We start from the raw sequence: 18,473 nt of genomic DNA, 5'->3' as shown, positions 1-18,473 counted from the left end.
CTCAAGTGACAGATGTGTTAAAGTATTAATCGGGGAAAAAGATGTAACACTAAATGACATAGGACTTCACAATATTTCTATTAAAACCACTGAGGATGCAACTATAGTCTTCAATACAGTGAAACAAGCTAAAGTTTGTTGTGGCAAACCGGTTGATAGAAAAACGTATGTCCCAAAAAACAGTCTTTAACAACAATGGTTAAAAATTGGAGATGAGAATTCTTTTGAACACAGACTTTCAACAAATAAATGCAAAGGTTTTTTACCATTTAATGCAGTGTCATCCTTGTGCTCATTGTGCCAAAAACAGAATATTAAATGTTGTAGTGAAAATATGTCTTGCAGTGATCCACAAGATAATACTTTGAATGTTGTACCAGAAGAGCCTGATAGACTAGCTACTTTAAAGTCTATTTTCCCTGGATGCAATGACCTTATGTTTAAAATATTATTAGCTCAAAGCAATATTTGTAACTCACCACATCAAAATCCAAGGTGTAGGCGTTGGGACAAAGAGATTGTACAGGTGTGCCTAACTTTATGGAATCGCAGTCCACAGGCATATGTTTCCTTATGTAGCAGTGGTATGCTCTTCCTACCATCTATCAATCTCCTACAAAGATATAAAAATTGCTTTGATCAAAGCCCTAGGATAAATGACAATATGCTTACGTGGATGTATAATGAAGCAAAACAACTTAATGTCGACATGAGAGGTGGTATCATATTAGATGAAATGGCTATACAGGAGGATCTGAAAATGAGTTTTTATGGGGGTCAGAATACTGTTGATGGTATTGTGGACATGGGTAATTTTGCTGAGGACTTGCATAAATTAAATAGTCATAAAAGTGAACTGCGCTTAGCAACACATATTTTACAATTCATCTTTTTATCATATGATGGTTTCCGTTTCCCATTTGCTTATTTTCCATCAAAGGGTGCAAATGTTCACGAGCTTTATCTTACAACATGGGAGGCCATTTCTAAACTTTTTACATATGAATTTACAATAGACTATGTTTGCTTTGATGGAGCAAGTACCAATCGTGCTTTTCAATTGATGCACTTCCAAAGTAAAGAGGAAGCCAAAACTTCAAATTATACAACAAAAAATCCATACGGAGATAACAATGTAACATTCATTATGGACTATTCACATAATATTAAAAAACTTCGCAATAACATTCATTCTAGTGGTGACCATGATGTTTGCACAAGAAAGTTGTACATTAACAATTTATATATAGAATGGAAACACTGGATTGAAGCATTCAATTGGGATAGATCTCATAATCCTATGCGTGTTCATCAAAAATTGACTAATGAACATATATTTTTAACTAAAGTGTCAAAAATGCGCAATCATCTTGCTGAGGAGGTTTTGAATAAGGAAATGTTGCATCTCATGAAAGCTTATCAAAGTTCATTGTCTGATGGGTCATACTTGGATATGTCCATAGAACTCCTTGAACAAACAAGTGGTATAATTGAGCTATTTCGAGATCGAAGGCCTATATCAGACTTAAATGATCCAAGACTAGTTTGTTTAAAAAAAATTGAAAATTGGCTAGACACCTGGTTAGAGTCTGTAGAAAGTTTGACTGATATTTCTGCTTCTAATCGTGCAAAAAAGTTCATAAGTAAAGAAACATATAGTGACTTTGTTAGCATGATCAGGGGATTCTTACAAATATGTGACCTCAGAATCAATGTCCATAAAAGAACATTGGTTCCTGCTGGTTTGAATAGTGATGTAATTGAAAACTTTTTTTGTCAGCAGAGGACAATTTGCCATGGCTCAAATACAAATCCCACTGTTCATCAGTACAAATATGCAATAAATGCTACAATTCTTGGTCAGAATGCTGTATCCAAAAAAAGCAATGCAGCATCATCTACAAAAAGGAAGTCAATACAACCTTTTATTATTTCAAAACCAGGTCCACTTAAAAAAAGGTGTAAGAAAATATAGAGAAATTGATGTATTAAAATCAAATTTTATGCTCTTTTGTGCCATAACATTTATATAAAAGGACTATTGGTTTGTTTTTAATTGAATATGGAAGATATGTCACTTTGGCAGTCAGCATAAATTTCAAATATTCAGTGACTGTAAGAGTCTTCATGCCCATCAAAATATAAAAAACAATAAGAGGCATATTCCATATTCTGTAAAAACAAACAAATATCCTCTAATATCTTGCTTATTTGTTACCAAGCTATTTAAAATGTTTAAAGGTACATGCCTTTAGAAGAGCCACTGATATTTCATGCAATTGAAACTTTATAAAATTTGATTAAAATTTTTATATTAAATCAAATGAAATTAAATTAAATAAACTTAATTCTCAACTTTTTTTACATGTACCATGTAAAAGAAGTTGAGATTTAAGTTATAATTTACATGCTAAAATGTTTAAAGACCTATAACTTGAAAATGGATTTGTACATTTCAAATATATGTTAGCATAATGGTACCTCATAAATGTAGTTAATATGTAAGGAATCTATGCAGAACAGGCTGTACATGTCCATGGAGTATCTTCAACTTGTAGATCATCCCACATGTCATCTGAAATTTCTTCACAACTTCTATGAAGCCAATTGTTACATGAATCACACTGAATCCATTCTTCTCCATCTAAATATTCTTCAGAACAAATTTTACAGAAATATTTTTTAATAGCTGCTTTTTTACTTTTTCCTTTCCCTTTACCTTTACCAGGAGTCTTGGAACGCTTCCGTGTAGCCCCTGATATTGATGGCAGTGATACGTCTGCTGATAAAAGTTCGGGGTTCATTATTTTATCACTGGAAATAATACTTTTTCTAAGATTTTCTGCTAGATCTTTCTTTTTCATATTTTTAGTAAACAATACTCCATAGGCAGAACATAATTTCATTAATTCCACATTTGTAAATTCTCTTCCAGTTAAATAGTTTTCATTAGACATACAATTCAATTTTAATTTCATATGTGAATTATTTTTATTTTGGGAAATATCAGAAACAATGTCTTTCAATGACAGGTCTATTTCGGATTTTCTTTTTTCAGTTTTCTTCTGTATTTCTTCTCTATGAGCTTTTTTCTTAAGCACATTAAGCCGATCTTTTGTATCAATCAGGAGTTGTTTGTGACAAACCAGTAAGTATTTGTGAACAATTTCTTTATATAAAGAATAAACAGTATCCTGAGTAACATTTTCATCTGTAAACAGCTCAAAAAATAAAAGTTTCAAGTCATCATCATTTTCAATCTCTGACAATGTGTATTCAAATATTTGCTTTTTTTGTATTCTAAATATTTCTGTACTCAAAAGTTTATTTACTTTTTCATTTAAGTTTAAAAAAAACTGAAAACATTGGTCACCTAAATAAGTTAGAGCTTTTCTAACATTCTGTTTACGCTCAATTTCTTGAAGAGTTTTATCACATTGGAAATCCAAATCTTCATTTGCAATCATCTGTTTTAATATGTTAATTTTGTTTTCAGAATCTTTCACAAGATTTTTGACATTTTTGTCCGGATTGTTTTGATTTGATATTATAACACTGATATAATGTTGAGATATTTTTGCCACACACATACCACCTACATATCTGATTTTGCCTTTGCCCGCATCGGACATAGGAGCAGCTGTTGTTGTTAACTGATGCTAAATATTAGCTTCTTCAGCAATATTATGTGTACATAGTCTTAATATTTCCTTTAGTATATTTGAAGCAAAATGTTTTTGTTCCGGTGATAGTTCATTAACTAGAAATAACTTTTTTACATTTTCATAATATTTCTCACTGATTATATACTGATGATTACTTGCAAAAACTGATGCTATTTCTTTACTACCTGTGTTCATGTTGAAAGGACCTAAATACAGAATTCCTTCTGAAATTGATTTTAATGCTTGTCGTGGTCAGATTGCTGAATCTATAGAGGATTTTTCGGTCAAATGGTGTCGCCGTGAAAATGCGGATAGTAATGCTCTAGTTACATGGAAACGTAACATCTTTAAAATTATTGATTCACGTATTAATTTTTATCGTGGAAATGAACATCTTTTGCCACCTAAAACAAGACTTACTTTAAGACATCTGAAGAAAGATATTCTAGCTTTTCATTCACAATTTGTTTTGTGCCAGCGGACAAGGCGGCTAATATAATATTATAATTGTATGACGAATCCATTACATTAACGTTTTGCATAAGGAACTTAATAGTACTAATTGCGTATTCTAAAACCTCTGCCTCCGAAAAAGACATTGTAAACAATCATATTACTAATATTTCAAATCTTAAAGTACAAATTAATGAAAAAGAACTTAAACTTCCTATTATGTATTGGATTCCTAAATTACATAAAAAACCTTACAAAGCTAGATTCTCATTGCTAATTCTACATCTTGCACTACAAGTAAACTTTCTATTTATTGACGTCTTGTTTGACTGCCATTAAAACACATGTAATTAGATATTGTGATAAAGTCTATGAAAACACAGGCAAAACATCTCTTTTGGTCAATTAAAAATTCTGGTGAAATCTTGGATAAATTCAAAATTAAGAACTTTCAAGCTTCAACTGTCAGTACATACGATTTTTCTACACTTTATACAAACTTTGCACATAAATTAATACAATGATAAAACTAATTTCCCCATAATTCAGAAAACTTTTGCAAGGGAAAAGTTACCTTTCTCGCATGTATTCTAAAAAAGCTTTTTTTACTAACGGTATTGTAAAACATTATACTATGTGGACCTGTGACGAAGTTTGTAGAGCACTCTCTTTTTTTTTTAGACAACATTTATGTCAGGTTTTTGTAATACCCATTTAAAAACAGATCATAGGAAATTCCTATGGGTACTAATTGTGCACCCCTGGTCGCCGATTTGTTTTTTTACTGCTATGAAAAGAGACTTTTATGTTGAGTCTCTCTGAAGATAAACAACAAATGTTTATAGTCGCATTTAATAATACTTCCAGATACCTTGATGATATTTTTTAATTTAGATAATCCTTATTTTGATCAAATGGTGTCTGACATTTATCCGCAATGAATACAACTTAATAAAACGAACTCTTCAAATTTTAGTACATCATTTTTGGATCTTCATATTACTATCAACAACAATTCTATTCACACGAAAATCTATGATAAAAGAGATGACTTTGACTTTGTATAGTTAATTATCTACATTTAGATGGAGAGCGTACCCATGCAACATCTTACGGGGTTTATGTTTCCCAGTTATTAGATTCGCTAGAGCTTGTAGCAACGTAAAGGATTTCAACGAGCGGAATATTTTTATTACAGCAAGCTTCTAAATTACGGAAATATTTTACTAAATTTTACAATCGTAACTTTGATTTAATTTCCAAATTCAATAGTGATTTAAAAACTCTTCTGCGACAAGGGATTAGCCAGCCTGGTTTTTATGGCGATGTGATTTACAAACTTCGTAAGATTTTGGGTCTGGAATTTTTTGTTTTTTACTAAAAACATTAACGTTTTATTAAAAGGTTATACCCTATATTTAAAACATACTGCTTTTAGTGTTCAATTTTTACAGTTTGGGCACTACGCTTTCCTTTTTGATTGCATTGACGGACAAGTGGGGGATCTATGATGGAATTTTGTAAAGCCTTTGGATGAATTTTTTTAATTTCGTCTTCTCCTTTTTCGTCGGCCCCTTTAGGTATTTTCTTTTGTCTTCTTCCTTTTGGGGATTGAGTATTTTGTTATGGTATTGGGGTTTTTTTTTAAATGTTTCTCATATCATTTTAAAAGTTTACTTAATTTAACCTTTTTTTAACCATGAAACTGTTAGAATTTACTTGGCGGGGATTTATTTTATTTACCGTTTTGTTTATAGGGAAAATGGTGGGGCTAAAAGGAAAGGTTTGGGACCATTCCGTTTTAAAATCCCAGCGTTATTTTTTGCGTGACCCTTCCAAGGGGGCGCCCATGTGTTCCCCAGATTATGTCTATGTTTTTTATACTGTTTGGTGACACTTTTGCTTGGGGGCCCCGTTTTTTTCTCGTCTACGGGAAATTTTCTTCCCTTGCCCCTGGTTTTTATTTCTTGATTTCCACCCCCCCCCGGTCTCCCCGTCCCCTTCCCCCTTTTTGGGTTTTTTTTTTTCTTTGAACCCAACAGTTACAAAATTAAATTTCATTTAAGATTAACCCGCGTGCTCTGTTTTGCCTGTCCCGTTTTGTTTGGGTCCCCCGGGGTCCTTCATGGTTTTGTTGCTGGGGCATGTGGGGGTGGTTCATTGAACGCCCTTTTCCTGTTGTTTGTTTATATATTGGATCACTTCTGACTACTGTTCATGAAAATTTTTTTAATCGACTTTGCAAAAAAATGTTAATCTTGAGTAGTCACATTTTTCACATACAATATTAATTTTTCTATGTGTTTCAGTCACTGGCTTCTCATTAAAATTAAAAGCCTTTAGATAATTTAAATCAATATAACTAGGTAACACCTGATCTGTAATTTCACTCTGCTCCTCAATGAAATTCTTTTCAATAAAGTCAATTTCATTCATTTCAAATTCTGAATCTGAGTCATAATCAAGAAAAGATTCTGTATCAGCTGAAATTTTACTGACTGATTTGTTTGAACAACAACTGTAATCATTCAAAAATTGACAACTTTCTGTTTTATAAAAGTCAGAAACAACTGCTTTGGGTAAATAACAAATACCTTTCCTATAGTTCAGTAGCTGTAAACCATTTGAAGATACTGCTCTACCAATAGCAACTGAAAACTGACCAGGTTGGAATATGCCTGTACAATTAACAACAACATTTTCTAATGTCATGCCTTGAGCTTTGTGTATTGTCATACTGTAACCTAAAACCAGGGGAAACTGTTCACGCTGTGCTACTACAGATTTTTTAGTTACACTGTATTTTGAGAAAAGATATCTTTTAATATTATGTGTTTCATTTATAGCAGAAAAATATACAGAAATGGTGTCCTCTTCTAAGTATTTAACATACCCTTTCAATCCATTCACAAGTTTTCCACTCAGATTAACTAAAAGAATCACTGGACAATTAATCTTTAAATGAAGGTAGTTCCAGGCTAAAATTTTATTAAGATATTTTTTACCCCCTTCATTTCTAATGGCTTTGTAAATCCTGCCTTCTTCACTGGACTTGTTCAAATGTTCATTATTATACATTGTTGAGTCAATATTTTTTGCAAAAAGATGAACAGTATCTATATCATTTGGCAATGGCCTACTTAAACCTTTTAAGAACACATCTGTCTCTTCAGAAAGAGTTCCAAGGGCAGACTCTTTAACTGCTTTTATTAAAGACTCCTCATCATGTCGAACCACTTTCTTCAATAAGACTTTATGAGTTATACATTTCTTGAAAACTTCACTTTCAAAACAGAAATTACCATTGTCATTGTGTAAAGGGTCAGGGACTGGTGGAAGTTGATAAAAGTCTCCACATACCAAAACTTGTAAGCCTCCAAAATAGTTATCTTTGTCAAGTAGCACTCTACATACTGTCTCAAGCTGTTCAAAACTGTTTTTGGATAGCATAGATATTTCATCAATGATTATCACTTCTGTAGACCTCACATTATCTCTAACTTGAGAAAACTTGTCATCATTGAGCACCAAATTCTGTATTGTAAGGACATCATAACGTCCATCATATAAACCAGCCCAGCTGTAAAAAGAAAATAAATTAACTAAGTAGTTACAATGAGTTGTTTGATAAAATTGTTAATGGTTTCAAATGATTGGATGATTGAAAAAAATAATGATTGTTATCACTTTTACATTTTTAAGTGACTTTCCATTTTCTTTTATTTAATTATTTAATATTTTAATATTAACTTTACAATATTTATTTAAAAATTTGTACTCTGGTTGCTTTGATAGCATGCAATTGTGAATGTTTTGAAAAGAAATGAAATCAAATGTAAAAAATAAAACATTACTTCTTGAACCTTTTACATGTGTTTTTTTGTATAATGACATTATTATATAAATAAAAAATTAAAGAATTTCTGAAAACCTCCTGAATTTTTGAAATGGACTTGTCCACCTTCCATTTGTTATACTGTTCATTCTTAATATAAGGGATATCAAAATGAAATATCCATGTATATAAGCTGGTAAGACTCTATGGATATTAAATAAATAAGCACTAGAATGAAAGAAATTGTCAATCATTGTTCAATACCTATGAACAGTATGTGCGTCAAATTCACCGTATTGTAAACAAGCCATTCCAGTAGTACATAAAAGTGCCACTTTACGGTTTCTATTCAATGTTTTACATATGGTTTTGACTGTATGGGTCTTGCCCGTGCCGGCTTGTCCACTAATTAAAAGATTGTGACCGCTTATTACAGCATTCAGAGCCAAACACTGATCAGAATTCAACATTTTATCTGTTGATGTTCACGCACAAGGGCAAATTTGACAGATAGTGCGAAAAATCTCCCGTAATAATATGAGCCAATCAGATTGCGTGTTACAAATCGGCCACAACAACAACAACTAAACCGGAAGTTAATGGTGACAGAAGGTTTCTGCGAAAAAACAAAAGTGAGAATTTCGATAAAAAATGTAGGAACGGTAAAAGTTGAGAAATTGTTACTTACCAGTTTTGTAGATAAATGTATATTCTATGAATCGAGACCGATGTTTATCTCCCTTTTGCAGTTGGAATGTAAAAATAAGCGGTTAGATCGTACCCACTGTCGAAAAGGTTCAATACCATGCGAAAATTATATATGACAGTATATACGGGGGTGTGTCGGAAATTTTTTTTCTGATAATATTTCGGGCAGTTTGTGTTATATGGGTATAATTTATCTATTTCATGATTATTTTAGGACTCTGGTGCCAGTGACATTGTCTTATTGTTATGAACGAGAACATGCCAATAAAATTTTGATTAAACAGTAGCTAGTACATCTTATGTGATGATTATTATAATTATCAATATTAGGGCATGTAGTTCTTAGTATTTATACTTTGTTTCATTATATAATTTATATAACATGTGTATAATGGATATACATTAATCCGTATTAAAAGGCTTAGAAGATATATTGCGACAGTATTGCGCTGAATCGCTTTCTATTCCTTAATGCCGGTTATAATTACAATATGTACAAGGACAGTTTGTATTGCTAATTCTATCAATTTCAGGTCGGAAACATAAAAAATTAAAAACGTTTATCACACACCCGTGCCGATTTTGCGACTCCGTAAATATGGTATTGCACGGCCGTGCATATATTTTGACGTGACGTCATTAGCGTTATACAAACATAGTGTAAAGACGCGCTAAATGTTAGCGTTATACTATCGGCGCGTCAATGAAAAATGACTCTTATTTCACTTTAAACGGTCTTTATTTTGGGTATGTGATAAATAGAATATTAAATTCGTGTAAGTTCATTATTGAATTTATTGCACTCGTTGAATAAAATAATATTATGCTCGCCAGAGGCTCGCATAATATAATTTTATTCAACTCGTGCAATAAATTCAGTATTGAACTTACACTCATTCAATATCCTCTATTTATTCCAGACTGAACGACTATAAAATCAAAATGCACTTAATGTATTGTATTTTAATATTTAATTGTCCCGCTAATGAGGTAGTAGGACCTACTAGCACGTCATTCATACAGGAATTATTAATGCTTTGTTTTGAATAATCATATTAATTTATACTTATATGTGGTTTAAGTGTAATTAGAAAGTAAAAATACAAGGTAATATATTTAGCGATATGTTTCATCAGTTATATATGAATAAATTCATGTAAATAGTGCCACATACTAGACGATACTGACCTCTGTAAAATTAATTATAACAATTTGAAATAAAATACTTATAAGCATTTAAAGTATACAATTCATTTTACTCAAATTAGAAAATAAATTAACGAATTCATGTAAAATTACAAAATTATTAAGCCTTAAGTGAACTGATTTCAATCCTCTGAAATAGTAGAAAATTATCTGTTAGTTCGTCAATTGTGGGAAAATACAATACAGTTGAATATAAATCAATCATACCGATGCTTCATTAAATTCATACTAATTTAAGTGACAACTTTTTTAAAATCATTGAAATGACATTAACCAAATGTAATCGAACATATTTTCAGTTTTTTTGGTCTTTTATCAAGACAGTCATTTATGTGATGACATTATTTATTATTAATGCAGAAATTTTATCGATAGCAATGCTGTATTTTTGTATTAAATGAAAATTATGTTGTTGACAATACACCTGGTATAGAGTTCTATGATTTATGAGTGGTAATTAATAAGTCACGTGTGCAGAAATTGGTGATTACTAGTTAGTTTTTCAGGAAATCCGATTAGCTGTATTGACCAACGAGAGGTGAAGATGTGACCAAAATGTACTTAAAATGGCGTAAAACAAACAAACAAAATACAGATTTATCTCTTTTTATTACATTTAAAATATTTAGAAATCTATATTTTTTTTAAAAATCATAAACGTCATATTTGATTTGGTGTTTCTGAAAATGACAACTTTTCTATCTTTGCCTAACAGATATTTTTTACACGCCTATTAGACAATTGTAATAAAGGTAAGATAACACAATCGATAGCGTAATGTATTATTCTTTGTTATCTGCCAGGGCACACTGATAACATAATTGAGCTTGTATAGACTGTGCTGATGGAAACCTTTTAAATGATACATCTGTCAATGTAATGTGCCCTGACTCCAGATATCCGATATCACATAACACAGGTAGTTTATTTACAATAGACGAACAAACAAAGCGGGAGTTCTGAACTTAAAACGTGATTTTCCGATTTTGTCATCTGATGACATGGGTGTTTTAATGACTTGTAATAGTATTTATTTCGCACAAATAACTTAAACAGGTGATTGATACAGATTTGCTGTTAATGCTTTTGTGTGATTTCACATAAAATGGATGAAAAGTAATTTTGTCTGTAATGTGTAGATTAAAATCAAATATTACCACATAAAAACATCTTTTAAGTTTGTTTTGACCTGACGTTTTGTTTTGACCTGAGTTTTAATAATGTTTAGATGAGATACATACATCATTGCCACTAGACAATCACCCAGCTTATAGTTAAACAATACATACTATATACACATTGCATTTTGTCAAAAGTATTGTGCTGATTTTTAATCATAAAAACTAAATGCATTAGATGAATTTGAACGAGGTCGTATTGTTACTGCAAAAGAGAAATTAAACAATTTGACTAGCAAAATGCAGAATTTGACAGCATTCGGACACTCATTTTCAAGCAGATTTTGTTTTGTGGTTCTAAGCTTTATCTTGTCATTTTTTATTTAACTAATAAACGAACTAGGATACATTGCAAATACAATATTATGTCAATAATACGATAAAAACAATTTACGAATGTTAAGAACAAGGCAATTATAATGCTATTGTTTTTAATAAGAACAGCAAATCAACGTCTTTTACATGTAATTAAATAGATTTTTAATATATACATTTCCGAAATGAAAGACACTGCAGCATTTACATGCATGCATTTCAAAACAATTTTGTGTGTGTGTTTCTTATTAAGATGTATGATGATATTTATTTCTGTACAAATTTTATTGGAAGAGCTGTATGCTTAACAATGTTTGAACACTTGAGAAACTCTTTTTCTAGGAAAGCATATTTATATTAATGAAAGTCAAAACGGAAAACCTGTTTTGAAAACCGAGGTTATTTTCGCGTTTGAATATTACCATGAAGAGTAAAAATGGGATATTCCCATGTAAATGAACATTTGTTTTCTTGTTTATTTTATGCTTCAAACAAAGAAAAATTATATTAATTTTAAATAATATTTAATTTTAAAAAGAAAAGAGAGTGTGCATTGCAACTGCATACAATGTGTTAATAAATTATGAGTCGAATTGCTAGCATAATCGCAAATTCCCCAACGCATTTGAATTGCCTTTATCGGATGATTCCATCTTAAGTTGCCAAACAACAAAAATGACAACTTGCATTTAAATATTTTCCTTAGTCCGGGTCTAGAAATTCCCTAACCTATCTTAGGCACTGTTTGATGTACGGATACAAGTTGCAAAATGTCAACAGTTAAATTGATGTTTCATTTTACCAAAGTCCATTGGCGTTACGATAGTTGATTTGGAAGCAAGGGCGTTGTCGGCCGTAGCAGAATTTCGCACTATGGTTCATCTATCGAGTTTAAGTGTAATGGTTGACAACAGCATGTTTTATTTTTCATTGTGAATCATTCCGGTAGCAGTGGTTTGTTGGAACTGGAAACTATTGTACCATTCCGCAAACACAAACATAGTATATGACACGCCCGTTAAACATTTTCTTCTTGAATAATCTGGGACATTCTCCATTTTGATCCAATTTTTATTGTATTTTGCTTTTCATTTTGCTCTAAGAACCACATGGACGTTACATCACTCATGACATGTCATTTAGCCCCGTAACATTGTATTGTGTATTTTCGTCCAGCGCCTTCGTAACAGAAATCACGTCATATTACACAAAATTTAGAATACGGACATCTTAAATGGAGGAAATCTTAGATAACATAAAAAATCAGTAACAATCTCACTTTGGCGTACACCTGCTGCTTGCCGTCTGATCATGGTCTGCACTGTGTGTATTTTCAGTCGGTTCTAATTTCAGAGCAATTTTTAAAAATGAAAAGTGTAGTCCGGATTGAATAGGCCCATTTATTATTATAGGCTAAGCATCTATGACTTGTATTGCATTAAACAAAACGGTTTGAACGGATTTTGTTCAGTTTGAGTTCTTCAAAAATAAAACTCTGGACAACAGTGATCCCCCTGAAGCATAAATCACAACAAAATTATATGAAAAGTGCAGACTCTGATTGATTAAGTCTGTACGTGAGGAATAATGAAGAAGTGCAGCATCCTTCTTGTCCCCTAGCATGATATACTTGAAACAAATCTGTTAAATTATATTGGGTTCCAAGTCATGTAGGTATACGAGGAAATGAAAAAGTAGATGCTTTAGCTAAACAATCATTAAATTTTCAAAAAACTGACTTATTGTTACCTGCTTGTGATTTTAGACCGGCTATAAATAAACTCGTATCATCTGAATGGAAAACAAATTGGGACAAAGCCGTTTTTAATCAACTTCACGATATAAACCCTTCTCTTGATGTGTCACCATCTCTTTCTCTGTCAAACCGCCATGATCAAACAGTTCTTCTTCGATGTCGGATTGGACACACCAAAATTACTCACCCTTATCTCCTCACGAATGACAATGCCGCTTTCTGTGAAGCTTGTAATGAAACTTTTACTGTCAAGCATTTTCTTCTTGAATGTCATGATTTTTCACAGGCCCGTAATAGATTTTATTGTGTAAACTCACTCAAAGAACTCTTTAATACAATGCCATCAAAAACATTATTGATTATTTGAAAGAGATAAACTTGTATTCCCGGATCTAATTGGCTCATTTTCATTGTCATTTACAAAGTTTAACATAACATTTTAAGCCTATTATGGCATTCGGCACGATATGGCCAGTTATGTGTTGACGTGCCGTAAAAATCCAAACAAACAAAAAAATAAAGTGCTGGAAACAATAATCCAGAAGAACCAGAACTTTGGTGTTGCAGTATCTTTCTGATATGATTCAATTGATCATAATAAAGGCTTTATTAGATGATACAAAAGATGAATAGGTTCAAAACAAAACCATGCGCATGTTACAAAAAAAGGATGTTACCACTAGTCACATCGATTCTTTGGTACTCTTTGGAGAGATAATCGATTTTGTCACTATAATATTACTACATATTTGAGGACGATACTGTGACGAAAGTGTTGTATAGATATATCGTCACGAAAATTAAAATGTCGAAGTTTTACTTACAGCATTATGCAATCCAAATAGCTCAAGTAGGTATGAATAGACATTTTAGATTTTCAGATGAAATGAACAGACTTAACAGATATGTGTCCAGACACTAGTACAAGGTGTTTAACCTTTATTACTTTAATGGCGTTCTCGGATATTTATATGACTCAAATTATTGTGTGCACTATTAAGCTGAATGTGCCAAAATGATTTTGTTTCTGTCACATTGTCCTCGCCAGTAGAGGAAGTACATAATTACAAACCAGACCCTATTCTGTAACTCGCATGATTTGTCATGTCAAATGCTATATTGTCACTAAAAGCTAAAAGCTTTTGAAGATCATCCCGAGAAATTTGTCTTGTCTTCAATAAATACATATGAATCTCACTATTGTCTTTTCTAATTAGCATAAAAACAAGAATCTTATTCCAATGCAATGTGTCAGAATATCACAAAGTGATGATAAATAACGAGGAATTGGTAAAGAGAATTTCCTTGTATGAGCAAAATATTTTGTTTCGGGACTTTATATGACACTTACTGTTACTGCAAATTGATGAATTTAAACGAAAGGTTCTACTGCAAATTAAAACGCCACTCATGAAATATGTATTTTCATACCAGTCTATGAAAATACTTCCTGTCATTATAGAAATATAGAAATGAATATCCTTTATATGTGCAAAAACGTCATTTACAGAAGCGACTAATTATTTATTGAAAATACCTCATTTCAATAGTTTATTGTCAAAGAATGTAAAGGTATCATTCTTAATATTTTTTCTTTTTTGGCATACAAATAAGCATTATTTTTAATACTGTGTGCCAAAGAAAACTACAATGATAAATTGTAAGGGTTTAAAAGAGAGATTTTGCCAATTAAGATGATCGAGTACAAGAAAGAAACGTCTTTAACTAATGTTTATATTGATATTGCGAAGTGCCAAGACTAAAAAGGTTCTATTTGGGATTTTCTGTGATGTAAAGATAATGCATTATTTAAATAAAAATAATTTGAACAAAATAGTTTGAAAATAATGTCTCTCAATATTAAGTATTATAATAATAACAAATGAAAATAAGATTATGTTATCTGTTGTTGAACCAAATTACAAAATAGGTTAGTATAATGAATTTTATATAATGTATTATATACACTTTAAAATGTTGGGGCGTCCGTGGCCGAGTGGTTATACTTGCTCACAAGTCTGAGTCCAAAGTTTAACAAATAATGACGAAAGCCTTCTATTTGTTTATTTATGACTAACAATATTGTTAGATAAGTATTTTTTTTTTGGAGAGCAACATGAACAGAAAAAAATACCTTTCAAAATTTTATATCAGAATTCTTTAAGATATAGTGGATTTTTCTACAAATGAATCATTATGATACTTCAAAATTGAGAGAAAAATGTTGATCTAATTCTAAGTAATAATAGTATGAACATTTATATGCTGAATAATTATGTTTTGTTCTGGAACACTTTATTATAGGTTTTTTATAAAGATATAATATCGGATTATATATCCTATACTTATAAATATAAATCCGTATATAATTATGTTGCGATGTGTTCGGATGTATAGTACTAAATACTATCAATAAACTTTTTGATGGTATTGCATACCTCCCATTATGAATCAATTCACTTTAAATGTAATATCTTTTAAATTGTTTTAAGCGTTCTCTCGTTTGTATAAAATGATTATAAATCACAAATTTAGTCATATAATTTCTCTTTCAAATCTTGCTGTAATTACAATTTTCTTGTTTATATTTGCTTTTAACATTTCGAATGTATTTTTCACCCGTTATTGATCTCCTTTTATTTCACATGAAGAGACAATAGTTTACTTCATTGTAATTTAATAGAAGAAAATAAACATCCTCGAAGACCTCATATTGCAATATTGATGGCACACAATAGAACAATAATCCCGTTAATAGAAAGAACCGAACAACAGTTTTTTTACATAAAAAGAAAACTACTATGTAGTAAATTTTACTTCCGTTCCGAGTTCTTACAATTTCTACATCCATGCAATATAAATCATCAACGTTTAGAACTTTATCACGTTCTTATTTCAATTCCAAAATAATACGTGGTAAATCCATATGAATTTTTTGGACCAAAATGTCTTTGTGCCTGTAACAACTTTGATAGAACTCATGGAATAAAAGTCTAACACCAGAATAAATTATGGTTCCATTGATGTAGACGATTCAATTGTTTCACGGTCATGATCACCTTGTAAACTTATCTTTTCAATCATCTATATAATTATAACAACATTTATTTAGGAAACTTAATAATAAAACAATTCTGAGTCTAAATTAGTTCCTTATTTGAAAAGTACTAGCGTTAACTCAAGCTTGTATAGGAGCATAAATCATAAAATATTTCAGGAAAAGTGATCTGAGCAAAATAACTAAAAGATGGGAATAAAAGAAGCACGATTTAATAACATCAAATGAGGTGATCGTTTTTAAAAATATAAACTCCCGTTTTAAATTGAATATGGATTGTCAATGAAAACCTTATCTAAAATCATAATTATAATGCCCACTATAATATCTTAGTATTTTATCGATAAATTTGCTAGAATAGAATACATCCTTTTAACAAGTTAAGACAAACGACTTTTTCCTAATCTTTATTTCAAAGAAATAACTGCTTGTTTTTTAAAGCTAACGGCTAAGTTATTTTTTGCAATAAGGAAGAACCAATTCCTGTTTTGAAATATTTTTCAACTAACAATTTAGATTTTTATTGGATTTGTGGCTAATTTTAACTTCCTGAACCAAACGAGTTTGTATTGTAATGCTCTAAATGTTAGCAATAAGTAGCTCTTGGATTTGAATGAGTTGTTGTTATCAAACCACACATTTGTTTCTTTAAGTATAAGATAATGTTATTTTTGAAAAAAAAAACAATTAAATAAAAGTAACGGACATTATACTTTGTCAGGACACAAATTGAATGTTAAATCGCCACGTTTGGGCCAAATAATATTATGTACATAAAACGTCTATTAAATGTCATGTTTCCTTTTCCTTGTTGATCTTGTTATCATTTATTTTCCCTTCTACTAAATGCGAACGTTTAAAAGACTTTAATAGGAGTAAACCTTCCTTTTTCGTTTGTTATTTCTTGACACTTTTCAGAAATAGCATCTAACATAATGTAAATTTAAAGAGCATATAAACAGCCAAATCCAATTTCGAGGGCAAAGACACCTAACTTATCAATCTCTAGGACAAGTAAATATTTAAGATACTACAAACTTAATAAACATTACTTTGTATGAGCAAATATTTATATTCACCGTATCACATAATGTTGTTATCGGACGGAATTCTTTAGGATCACCAAATGAATATATATAATCGGCCACATTCAGTGCAGAAAATAAGACTTTCAAATTTATCAAGATATATTATTTATTTTATAAATTGAAAGAAATGGAAAACAAAACTCGAAATATTTAACAAATATTCATAAAGAACACTAACATTTGGTAAAGCATCCTTTAAAAGAATACAATCGTTTAAAAGAATACAATCGGAATATAACTTTGTTTTCTTAGAATTCTGATTTCAATTTACACAATTTTTTAAAAGACTCTCTCGATTTTATTGGTTTCTTTACGAACTCATCCAGTTGTAAACACATTAGTTAAATAAATTATATAATAATACAATTATATTATCATTTCATCCTAATTTTATTTGATTTGTGGAAATTCAATTGATTATCCGCCTAAAAAATCATATTGGTCGGTCCGAAAAATCAATATATTGGCAAAAACAGGAGAACCTTGTTTTCTGACACCTTTTTCCATTGAAAGAATTTAAATCAAAAAACATTCATATTGTCTTTTACCGCTCTCATTAGTTTTTTAAAACTAATAATTGCAGAGCTAAATCCACTTTAATCTTTAATATATAATTGACCACGTAACAATATAGTCAATCGAGGAATAAGGCCGCATAAATGTTGCAAGCCTGATTTAAGTTCATAATCTTGAGCCATGCCATCTACAAAAATTTACGCAAGGGAGGGTTTATAAATAAACGTAAAAAACAACCAGTACATTTAATTCTTTTATTAAGCAATATTAATGTCTAACAACAATGCGTCAAAAGAATTTACATACATTATATATATCATATTTTATGGATTTTAAGTTTTTCCTTTAATGTTATAAACACATTTCTAGTCCTATTGACCGCGTTTTATAAAACAATACTTCTCAAGAGAAATCCCATTGTTGATAATGTTTGTCATGTCCAATTTAATATTTGCCCATGCAGCGTCGATTATCTTGCTATAGGAAATTTAAAATCTGACAACTGCAGTTAGTTTTTAAAAGTTTTTTTACCAGCACTTTTGATTCCAACTCAAATAAGGCTATCAGCATGTGAAGATTTTAAAAACAAATGATTGAAGTGTTTCCTTTTATAGATTTTGTCATATTATCGAGTTTCGTAAATAGGGCGGCACGTCACTTTAGCTTACAAAATAACTTTTTCTTTGTCCCAACGG

The 18,473-nt window shown here is 30.8% G+C and overlaps 2 protein-coding genes across 2 annotated transcripts; both read right to left on the bottom strand.

The window, feature by feature from the left end:
• Positions 1-479: 479 nt before the first annotated feature.
• On the bottom strand, positions 480-3,857 carry LOC132755166 (uncharacterized). The gene is made up of 2 exons (XM_060745974.1): positions 2,482-3,857; positions 480-613 (listed from the first exon to the last, which is right to left on the bottom strand). The coding sequence occupies exon 1, from the start codon at positions 3,630-3,632 to the stop codon at positions 2,511-2,513; it is 1,122 nt and encodes a 373-aa protein (XP_060601957.1). The 5' UTR covers positions 3,633-3,857; the 3' UTR covers positions 480-613; positions 2,482-2,510.
• Positions 3,858-6,347: 2,490 nt separating this feature from the next.
• Positions 6,348-12,418, bottom strand: LOC132755165 (uncharacterized). The gene is made up of 2 exons (XM_060745973.1): positions 12,342-12,418; positions 6,348-7,698 (listed from the first exon to the last, which is right to left on the bottom strand). Exons 1-2 carry the CDS (start codon positions 12,416-12,418, stop codon positions 6,348-6,350), a joined length of 1,428 nt encoding a protein of 475 aa, XP_060601956.1.
• Between the last annotated feature and the right edge of the window lie 6,055 nt (positions 12,419-18,473).

The sequence above is a fragment of the Ruditapes philippinarum genome, unplaced genomic scaffold, assembly GCF_026571515.1.
Source record: "Ruditapes philippinarum isolate M1 unplaced genomic scaffold, ASM2657151v2 ctg17825_1_1_1_1, whole genome shotgun sequence".
Lineage (NCBI taxonomy): Eukaryota > Metazoa > Mollusca > Bivalvia > Venerida > Veneridae > Ruditapes > Ruditapes philippinarum.
This window is presented reverse-complemented; position numbering and strand designations above follow the sequence as displayed.

Coding starts and splice junctions, on each gene's coding strand:
- LOC132755166 (XM_060745974.1), bottom strand. CDS start 3,632: ATGTCCGATGCGGGCAAAGGCAAAATCAGATATGTAGGTGGTATGTGT.
- LOC132755165 (XM_060745973.1), bottom strand. CDS start 12,418: ATGGAGAATGTCCCAGATTATTCAAGAAGAAAATGTTTAACGGGCGTG. Junction 7,699..12,341: donor ATGTTTGTGTTTGCGGAATG/GTACAATAGTTT, acceptor TTCTTTTTACAG/CTGGGCTGGTTTATATGATG.